Source organism: Chenopodium quinoa, unplaced genomic scaffold, assembly GCF_001683475.1.
Source record: "Chenopodium quinoa cultivar QQ74 unplaced genomic scaffold, ASM168347v1, whole genome shotgun sequence".
NCBI classification, from domain to species: Eukaryota; Viridiplantae; Streptophyta; class Magnoliopsida; order Caryophyllales; family Amaranthaceae; genus Chenopodium; species Chenopodium quinoa.
Genome location: NW_018744616.1, coordinates 4,285,997 through 4,297,436, shown reverse-complemented (window position 1 = coordinate 4,297,436; position 11,440 = coordinate 4,285,997). Strand labels below are relative to the sequence as shown.

At 31.6% G+C, this 11,440-nt stretch overlaps 2 protein-coding genes across 4 annotated transcripts; both read right to left on the bottom strand.

The window, feature by feature from the left end:
• Window positions 1-291: 291 nt before the first annotated feature.
• LOC110700081 (protein FAR1-RELATED SEQUENCE 5-like) lies at window positions 292-5,396 on the bottom strand. The gene is made up of 5 exons (XM_021877581.1): window positions 5,330-5,396; window positions 2,710-2,725; window positions 1,772-2,606; window positions 1,512-1,661; window positions 292-1,407 (listed from the first exon to the last, which is right to left on the bottom strand). Exons 1-5 carry the CDS (start codon window positions 5,394-5,396, stop codon window positions 292-294), a joined length of 2,184 nt encoding a protein of 727 aa, XP_021733273.1.
• A 2,341-nt stretch (window positions 5,397-7,737) lies between these two features.
• LOC110700069 lies at window positions 7,738-10,810 on the bottom strand. 3 transcript variants are annotated; one of them, XR_002507105.1, is made up of 3 exons: window positions 10,407-10,810; window positions 8,700-8,952; window positions 7,738-8,260 (listed from the first exon to the last, which is right to left on the bottom strand). XR_002507105.1 is itself a non-coding variant. In XM_021877569.1 (3 exons), coding segments are annotated over exons 1-3 (309 nt in total). In that variant the 5' UTR covers window positions 10,409-10,810; the 3' UTR covers window positions 7,738-8,210. The 3 variants fall into 3 exon arrangements, 2 of the variants coding, with proteins under 2 accessions (XP_021733261.1, XP_021733263.1); XM_021877569.1 differs by having other exon boundaries at window positions 7,738-8,264; XM_021877571.1 differs by having other exon boundaries at window positions 7,738-8,255.
• Window positions 10,811-11,440: the final 630 nt, after the last annotated feature.

The following is an 11,440-nucleotide window of genomic DNA, read 5'->3' as shown; positions in this document are numbered from 1 at the left end:
AATCTTCATCTTGATCTTCCAAAACATCTTCTAATTTCCAAGTATTAAAATAACTGCACAAAAATAAACATTAGTTATTTGTTACAAATTAAAGTAAATAAATTAAAATGTAAGGTAAATAAATTGAAACCTAAAGTAAATAAAAAAGGTAAAGAGGTAAAATACCAAATAAAAAAATACCAAGTATAATAACACCTGCACAAAATAAAAAGTAAATGAATTTACTGTTAAAGTAAATAAATAGAAGTTTAAAGTAAATAGAACACACTTAAGAGTAAAATACCTGAAAGACTACTTGTTTGGACAGTTTCTACTGTCATGGGAAACACCAGATTTCCCACAAGCTATACAAGTTCTGCCTTTTTTAGATTTTGCTTTAGTAGCTATTTCTTTTGCACTCTTCAAACTCTTTGAACTTCTGGCAGAACCCTTATTAAGACACTGATTTTGAGGCAAGGCATTTACATCAACTTTATTTGACCCAACCAAAACCTGAATATCAGCATCTTTCACCTCTTTTGAACTAGGTGCATTTTCAGGATTATTCTTTGATATCATCTGCTCCTCAAATGAAGATAATGTCTTAATAAGCTCTGATAAATCATCCTCAGATTGATCAGTTAAACTGACACAACTAAAAATCTTGGACCATACATCACTGACCAATTGCTTCTTCTTATCATACTTAGAAGCATCATCTAAAGCAACATCTATGACAGAAGCTTTCTTCAATGCATCTTTTCTCCAACGATTCAAGATGTAAGCATCAGGAATTTCACGTACACACTTGCCTTTCATAACAAACAAAATGTGTCTACATAAAACACCTTGACTCTCAAACATTCTACAAGTACAACTTGACTCATATGTTGCCAAATCAAAATTAACAACAAAATTTTTCCTTTTCTCATGATCAACAATAACAGAAAACTTCACACCGTCTCCATACAAAGAACTACAACTTTCAACTCCACATAAAAAACAGGATCCCTGACATTCTTCTTGAAAATCATAAAATATGGCACGAGTATAAATATCAGCAGCATGCTTTTCCAAGTGTAAATTAGTAATCAATTGAGGCTCAAGTTTATTAAGCCTGTACAACTCATCCTGTTCATGCCTTTGAGTATCAAGCGCAGTTTCATAACGAACAAAGAATTCAACACAAGTCACATGAGGGTTTGTAAAGTTACAAAAGAAACTATTTTCACCTTCAGACCTAGATGTAGAACGCAGTAACCCACCCATAAATAAGTCCCTAAAATATGCAGGAATCCAAATATGTTTAATCTTGAACATGTATGCAAACCACTCATGATCAACAAGGTTACACTCCTCCATAACACTATTCCAGCCATCAACAAATACATGAAGATCAATCTCTCTATCCCAAACTACTGCACTTAGCTTTTCAGGAAATCAGTTTCTTTACAAAAATCAGTTCCAACCTTTTCAGGTACCTTTCTCATTATGTGCCACATACATAGCCTATGTTTAGTCTTGGTAAAAACCTTTTTTATGGCAATACCTATTGTAGGATCTTGATCAGTGATAATACAAGAAGGTTCTCTTCCCATACACTTCAAAAAAGTTTGAAATAGCCAAACAAACGAATCTATGTCTTCTTTAGATAATAGAGCAGCACAAAATGTAACACATCTCTTGTGATTATCAACACCAGTAAAAGGACAGAAAATCAATGAATATTTATTTGTATCATAGGTGGAATCAAAAGATAAAGAGTCCCCAAATAATTGATAATCTCTTCTACCAAGAGCATCAACCCAAAGACACGGGTCAAATGCTTACTTTCATCAACACAGTAATCAAAAAAATAACCCCCTTTACTGGTTTTCACTTTTTGTTCAAGGTTCTGAACAAACATCGCACCATCAGCATTAGAGATATAAACTTTCAAGTCCCTAGAAAAATTTTTGAAATCATTTTTACTGCCCCTGACATTTTGAAACCCACCACAAAGTTCTTTCATGATCCTATAAGACATAACAACCCCTATATTTAACTTTGAATTGTCAAAAATGAACTTCTTATGAGCAAAATTTAAACCAAATTCATGTTTAGTAACTTGCCTAGTAATAGGTGTAGAAAAAGGATGAGAATGAGATTCATAAAAACAATACACCATATACTTCCCATCATTACAAAACCTAAATTTTATCTTAGCAGGACAACCAACTCTCTTCATAGTCTTTCTCTTTAAACAAGCACCTTCAACTTGTTTACCAGATTTCTTGTTATTTGTCACATACCCTTCTTTGCTACATAATAAATATTTTATTAAAGTAACTCCTTTACCAGTAGGATCATCCTTATTCTTTTGTGATTTAGTAGTACTAGAACGGACTTTAAATCCACGCTCATTAGCATATTTGTAATAAAAGGCAATACCATCTTGAAGAGAATCAAATATCATACCAAGAAAAGGTTTGTTTTCAGAAGAACAACATGGCATATACTCTTTATCACCTCTAGAATTATAATATATTTTAGGAAGCAAAGGCTGAGTAGGTGTTTTGAAAATTCTTACATTGCTATCTTCAGTAGTGACAGAAGAAGAACAATGCTCTACACTTTCTGACATGTTCCTGAAAAAGTAAATGAATAGAAGAAAAAAGTAAATAAACAATATATAAAAGTAAATAAACTATAACTAAAAGTAAACAATATTTTTTAAAAAATATGCTCTACGCTTTCAGACATATTCCTGAAAAGTAAATGAATAGAAGTAAAAAGTAAATAAACAATAATTAAAAGTAAATAAACTATAACTAAAAGAAAACAATATTTTTAAAAAATATACTAATAAAAACTATTTAAGATATACTAAAAAGTAGATTACTCAAAGCATAAAATAAATAAAAAAAAATTAAAAAACTTGAATAAACTAAAAAACATGAAGTTATAAGAATTAAGTAAAACTAATCATGAAAACTTAATGACTGAATGCAAAAAGTAAATTTAAAACAACAACAAATTATACTACTAGATTAATAACAGCATGCAATATAGCAACTATATGCAGAAAACAACTACATTGAATCCGTAAGTGTAAAACCATAAAATAGGATTAAAAATCAAAAATCAAACACTAATTTGTATAGAATAATTCAAAGAACAAAAAAAAAGTAAAAATTTCGAAAAATTACAATAAAAAACCCTAAATCGAAAAACTCGGCTCAAGACAAACAATGAAATCAAAATAATTGAGAAAAAATACAAATATAATAAGAAAATTACCTCAATGAATGAAAATAATCGAAGAATATGATGTAATTGAAGAATAAAATCAAAAAATCTGGGCAAAAAATTTGATAAAATGAAGAACTCAGATCGCGACGGAGAGCACAAAGTTAGAGAGGGAAAATGAGGACGCGTAGAGAGAGAAAATGAAAGGAAGAGAGAGAGAGAAAGAAAGGAGGTCATTCAAAGTGGAGAAATTACCAAAATGATATTATTGAAATGAAAATGGCGGGTGAAGCAAGGACCGTTGGATTAAGCGCGATCAATGGTACAGATGAGTTCCTAGTTCCTATTTTAGACATAGGAATATATATATATATATATATATATATATATATATATATGTATGTATATATATATATATTAAACAACAGGTTTGAAAACAAAAGGCAACTTTGTCATTGATAAGCTTTTCATTTACAAAAGTTTACAAATCTCAGAAGTAGTACTTTTTCAAGTTGTCTACATTCGAAATTCTGGCAGCCGCCTACTGTCTGGAGTTTTAAGGCGGTAGGTCCCATTTATTACTTCAATGGTTTTGTTTTTTTTTTTAAGAGAGTTATCGAGCCGAGTTATAGCTTGCTTAGCTCGAGTATAGGCAACTAGAGTCGGGTTTAGACCAAGAACTTAGGTTTAGGTAATGTCCAACAACAATCGTGGTAATTACCAAGAAAACTAGGTTTATGTAATGTCCAACCACTATCTTGGTAATTAACAAGAGGACATGGTTTAGAACTTTAGGTAATGTCCAACCACAATCTTGTTAATTACCAAGAAGACAGGGTTTAGATATTGTCCAACCACGTACAATCTTGGTAATTATCGAGCTACTCATGAGCTTATCGAGTCAAGTTTTGACAGAACAAGGACCGAGTTGTTCTCGACTTACACAACTCGATTAAAATCCCTAGTAATCAACATAGTATTACTTGGTAAAAAGATATTACGTATAAGTAATGATAGTCATTAGTTCGCTCAACGAGGTGATGACAGTAATTAGTTCGCTCAACGAGGTGATGATAGTAATGATAGTTATTAGTTCGCTCAACGAAATGATAGTCATTACTAATGATATTAAGTATTAGTAATGGTAAAAAAAATTAACGAGGTGAGTGACTTATAGCTTGCTAAACTCGTGATCATTAAGGTTACGACTTTGAAACAAGACAATTTAAGTTGAGTTTTGACCAAAATCGATCTCGATTTGCTCAAGTTAATTAGCAAATCAATGTTTATATATATAAACTAATTAACTAGAGAAATTTGTTAACACAAAAACATTCCCTAAACAAAAAAATGTATAAAATATTTGGTAAATAAATTAAATTTAAGTTGATTAGTTATCCCAAAAGCTTTGCTAATGAATTTTGAACAGTAATATATATATTAATTAAGCTCATGTAAAAAAAATACACTAATAATAATAGTAACAATATCAACTCTTTTCATATAAATAAAAATATGTCACAATAACAAAACTAATTAATTAACAAAACTCATAATAATTAGCTCGAGTATAGGCAACTAGAGTCGAGTCTAGACCAAAAACACTAAGTTTAAGTATTGTCCAACCACAATCTTAGTAATTACCAAGAAAACTAGGTTTAGATAATGTATGTTCATCCACAAACTTGGTAATTACGAAGAAAACTGAATTTTTTTTCTGTAACTTGATATATATAGCTAAAAAAAAAAGCTATATAATATCGTAAATTTAAAGCCCAAACAAACTTAGGCCGAGTTTTTAATTTGAATAACTCAAGCCTTAAATAAAATCAAAGTTATTCATGCTATAAAAGAGTGGCTAAGGGCCTGTTCACATTTATTGAGCTGAACTGAACTGATTGGAGCGAAACTGAACTGAACTGAACTAAATTGAACTGAATTGAGCTGAAATGAATATTTTATGAGAGAGGAAAATTAGGGGCTGAACTGAACTGATTAGAGCTGAACTTAACTGAAATTAAGTAAATGTTAACAGGCCCTAAGTTTCTCCTTTTATAAGCTCTCCATGTCAATACTTTCTATTTTATTTCAATGTGGGATTTTTTGCTCAACACAAAATTACCTATATGAATAGTTATTTCTTCCTCCTTTATCCCATTACATTGTTTCATTTGTTCAATCTTAATCATTCTTATCTATCTTATACAAAAATATTTCATCATCATTTAATTAATTTCACCTTAAATTTAAAATGTGTTAGTTGTGAACATAAGTAATAGCTTCTATCTATAGAGGTACCAATTGTTTTTTAACTATGCCTTTTTTATTTTCACAATTAATCAAAATAGTTATGGAGGTGATCACGAGCTTATCGAGCCGAGTTATAACTTGCTCAACCTATTCTTGTTAAGGTTACGACGAGACGAAACAGCTCGAGTCGATATTTGACCGAACGTTGACCGAGCCGATTTGTCAATACGAAGATGCTCAACTCAATTAGCACCCTTAATAATAACATTATTCCTTTAAACTTTTTATGAAGTGTTAGTAATGTTACTGTAGGGAATATTTCAAGCATTACCCCAAACGTGAACCCCACTGTGATCATACACTTAAGCATGGTGGCGTCCAAAGGGAAGGAAGCTAGAGCAAAAGAGTCGCCAACAAGTTTTAGGAACTTGTAAACTGTTCACGGAGTGAACGTTACACCCCTTAACGATCTAGGATATCGTTAACTCCAATAGGTCTGGAACCAAGACTGGAAGTTCGGCGATGAAGGTACAAATTCAACCTAAAAGAGAAAGAACATGCCCTAATAATAGGCCTCTACTTTATTCTTCTCGTATTCATGTACGCTTTCTGACTAACATGCAATCAATAGGTTTACCCTAAACATGTTTATCTATGTTGGTTGAATATTAATGTACAAATAAATTAACTATTGGCGATCACTTGAATCATAATCATATTAACCCTAAACAAGATTATTAATTATCTTATTAAGCATGATTACAAGTACCAATTCCCTTTAAACATACATAAAAGGCGTGATCAAGCAATAACAATATGATAAATCAAGCAACATAATAATAACAATAATAATTAAGCATAATAACGCTAAAGCATAATAACAGCAAGATCTTAGGCATGATACTAACAAGATTAATAAAAAACCCTAGCATGTCACTAAACATCAAAAAAATCAAAGCTTTAACCCTAACATGATACTAACATGCTATTAGGAAAGAAAGTAGAAGGCATCATAGAAATCATAATTGACATTATATTCTTTACTCTAAACATGATACTAGGAAGCAAAAAAACATCGTAACATGATACTAGGAATCAAAATAACAATCTAAACATGATTTCTATATCATAATATCAATTAAACAATTAAAGTACTTACTTGGATGCCTCGTACCTCTTTCTAATAACAAAATACACACGTTAGTAACTTCAAGGAAAATAATAAAATCAAAGAATTAAATTAAATAATTGAAATAGAGATTTGAGAAAGTTTAGACTAGATTTGGGACCAAACCCTCAGAAATATCGAACCTTTCACGACTAGGGCGAAGGCAACTTCAAATTATGCTAGGTGTGTCTAGATCTTGTGAATGCGAAATTTTGTTTGTGAAAAGGTTGGTTTAGAATAAGAGGGAGAGATTATCAAGAATTTCTTGATGAGAGCTGGTAATTAAAAACAGAGGTTTAAGGAGGCTATTTGTAACGAAAATCAGCCAGAATATGATAAAAAGAATGGGAGTTTCAAGAAGAATAAAACCCGACGTTGTCGCTGCACATGCCTCTGTCGCCAGGCGACAGTCAGTGGTGCGGCGCTGCAGGCAATTTTTTCACACGTTTTCATTTTTTGGATAAAATTAAGCTTATGAGGGGTAAAACTGTAATTTCATTTAAAACACTTCTTTTATTCTAAATAAAACTCATAAAACTCAATTATCAATGCTAATCACATTAGGATTCAAAAGAACTTTCTAGATGATTCTAGAAGACTATAATCAATCCTAATTGCATTAGGAATGATAAATCTTAATAGGCCCTCCACTAGATCATTGGGCCGCATATAAAGATCAAACCGGGCCCAGTTTAGTAATTTGGCCATAACTTCCTCATTATTCATCGAAACTGGGCTTATAATATATCGTTGGAAAGCTATTTTCGAACCCAATTCAACTACACTATTATTGGACCCTTATCATAGACCTAAACTGGATTGGCTATTTTCATAAAATGGAGTAGGTTTTCGAAAACAAAAAGAAAGATTTTTTTATAAAAGCTAACTGCAACATTAGACTTTTCACACCCTCACTTTGTTCGATTATGATTCGACACGAAAGGTATTCATCACTGGGTTTGGTTTTGGGGAGACACATTTGAGTGTCTACAATTACTCATTAGTTAATTAACATTTTTCTTGAATAAAGTATTAACATAACAATAATGCTTATTAAATAATTAATATCTGTACAATAAAATGTATATAGTTACTTAAATTAAGTTGATATGTAGTCATCCCAAAAGCTTTGTTAACCATTATCTAAACAATAAAATGTATAACAAATTTTGATAACGAATTTAAATTTAAGTTGATTAGTTATCCCAAAAGCCAATACTTGCTATTTTCTTTCAATGTGGGACTTTTACGTCCATCGCAAGGAAAATTACAAGTTCAAACATCACTATAACTAAATGTTCATTCACCAAACATGTAATTTTGACGTTAGTTTATAGTTTAATGTGACAAATACTTTAGCAAGAACTGCCTTAATAATAAGTTCAAAGCCAATAATAATTCTCCTCCTTTAGCCCATGGTTGGCATTATCAATTATTGTCCTTGCACAACACAGAGAAGATCTGGGTGAGAATGATCAAGAGATATAGTAGACTTGTTTCAATTCAAATTGTTTGCATCAGCACAAAGGATATGGATATGACATTTGGTGACCCCGGCTGTAGTTGAAATCCAATGTCACTGCTTTTAGATATCAGCACCTCCCCTACGCATTGCAATACTCAAAAGATCCTGCACTTTCTTATGATAGTACAAAAGAATCAAAATGTACACAAGAAAAGATATACAACAGGCCTACATGATACATATACAACAAGAGAGCAGCAAAGTTTAAAGGGGAAGATAAGATAAAATTTAGAATAGAGGATAAACACATTTTTAGGTAAAATTTAAAAGCTTTTGTGACTAACACTAAAAAGCCTTACATTAAATCTTAAAAATTATTTGTATCTTGTTGAACTTTGACACACTGAATTTCTCATAGAGATCATATCATCATAGTATTCTAATGACACTTATCCAATATAATCCATCTCCATTTTCTACTTTCATGGCAAGGTAAGGTTGAAGTATGCACATAAACTTCCACTTATTGAGGTCACCGGAACAACAAGGATTTTTATTCAAAAACAAAATTAATTAGTCACACATTTAGAAACAAAAATTCACATATACCTGAAAGGTCAGACGATTTTCAGTATGTTCAGATGCATGAGCAGAGGCTTGTACCCTTGATCTTTCTTGCTGAGCTTCTGGTCCTGTCTCATTATTAGTCTTTTCGTTCAAGGCTCCATCTAATGGAACAGGGCAGTTGGATTTTTTTTTATGCAGCTGTGATGTAAGCATTGTTGCGAGAACAAGTTTGGCATCAAAGTTTGAAGTAGATCCATCATCATCCAAACCAAATTTCGGTGTCATGAGAATAGACCTGGTTCACCAGCAGTATCACCAATCATTTCATATTCGTCTTTACAGACTACAAGAGCCAATGCAATTTTCAAAGAGACTAATAAATGACGTTTTAATAGTGTAATAAAATATTAATCCCCGCACATCATATGCTAAGAAGCCTTCAGCCCTTCAGTTGATAAATGAAACCATGTATCATGAACAAGAAATTACTCTAATTACTGTGTTAATCTTGCAATTCCCAGAAGGCAATAATTATGCTAATACTTTTTATATTCAATTCCTCTAATTGAAACTTTATCAAGAATGTCAAAGATAATGATGAATTAGGTAGTTTCCAAGCATATATAAAGGGAAGGCAAAGGCAAGAAGCTCTCGACAAAGTATTACATAATACCACAATTTAGAAATATAAAAGGGGAAAGCAAAGATATTTACCAATAAGATGGACATTAACTCCACCTCTCAAATTTCACTTTCTTACAGAACTAATGAGCTTTACAAATAAAAACAACATTAAGCAATACTGTAATTTGATGAATTAGGTAGTATCAAATATGTATGGATAAGCTACTCATAGGAAAGTATCATGGAGACTACACAAAAACAGATACTTTGTATGCATTATCATTAGCAAGTTTTAAGAACATGTAATTGAAATAACTCATAATCAAAACCAGCAATTCAAAATACCCTTGCATATTATAAAAATAATAGAACTAATAATACAAGGTAAAATAATCAAATAGTTATAAGCCAAAGCAAAAGATGAGCTTATAACAATCCAAAAATCTGAGTGGATTTCTTTAATAAAAGTCCAACAGTACGAGAACATGAAAATAAGTAAGCCATGGTGAAGTACATGCCACTAGTTGTCAAGGCCACCTCTTGGAGGTCTACAAAAAAATGGTCCTTAAGAAGTAGAAATTTGAGTTTGGAAAATGCAAAGTTAATAACCCCAAATCACACTGTAATCCCATTGCCCCTTCAAATCATTCACACTCTTAATCATATAAATAGCATAAACAATAATCAAATTCACAATCAAACCATTCAAACAATTTCAATCATACAAGAAATAAATATAAATAGGCAACTACTAAATGGCCACTGAAACAATTGTAAGCACATCTCTAGTGCCCAAAACTAATTGAATTTGGGAAGAAATTGAACAAATAAAAGTAAAATACCAGCAAAGTAAATATTAGGGAAGCTAATCAACTCATCCTTTATACACAAACGTATCATTTTCAGACCAAAATCCAACTCAGAAATCATACAATTCCCAAAACTATATAATTCAATTAAAATCGAGTCTTAAAAGAACCAGTCTTCATCAACTATGATAAAGGGCTATTGTCGCTATACACAATTACACATCACTTGTAAGAAGCAATATGGAAACTCAAATTTTGCTTCTGTGAAAAGTTGCATGCGTAAATAGATTTGCAAAATCAAACAAACTTAGCTTACATTGTAGCAGCTATGAGGAATTGACGAGATCGCCATTCATGCTAAACAACCTGTCAGGTTTGATTTCTCTATGTCTGAAAATCAACAAATTAAAGAACTCAACAACAATTAAAAGATCCTAACTAACATAATTCCTCAATTAAACCCTAAAAATAAACAAATCCATAAATTAAAACATGATCATCCTATATTTTGTCAACTGTGTTGACTAACAGAAAACAGAGAATTTGAGAGAAACAGAGAGAGAGAGAGAAAAGAAGAAAGAATTCTAGAGAGAAAGAGGATTCTATTCCAAAACTTGATTGATTGAAATAGAAAGAACAAGATTAGCTTATATAGTTTGCTAATCGTTCATATTCAGCTAACTACTCACTCCGTTTTTAAATACTTCCTCCATTTCTATTTTTCGCACTATTCATTTATCCTTTTGACTAATGTTTGTGATTTATACATAAGAAAAAATATAGTCGTATGGGTACTTGTTGAAATCATCTCAATAAATAGATTATTAATTTTCAATTATTAGAAGTTATACCTATTGACAATAAAAGATATTAGTGATAAAAAATTAGCATCGGCATGCTTGTCCAAGAGAAATAAGCAAGTATTTTAAAACGGAGGGAGTAGCTACTAACAACTAAAACAGAAGTTAGTTATAACAAACAAATATGAAAAGACTATTTTGCCCTTAACATACTTTCCCCCATCAAAAAGAGACTTGTCCTCAAGACTCAGGCAACATAAAATCTGGGTATCTGCGTTCAAATTCAGTAGCAAACTCCCAAGTAGCCTCATGATCAAGAAAGCCATCCCAATGAACCAAATACTGAATGACGGCTTGATTCTGATGCTTCACCATCCTTGTAGCCAAAATAGCAGCTGGTTTAGGGAGCACGGACTCATGTAGTCCTTGAAACCATGGTGGAATATGTGCAGCTATAGGCAAAGTTCCATGAAATTTCTTAAACTGAGAAACATGAAAAACATCATGCACCTGTGCATCAGCTGGTAAAGATAGCTTGTATGCAACTTTC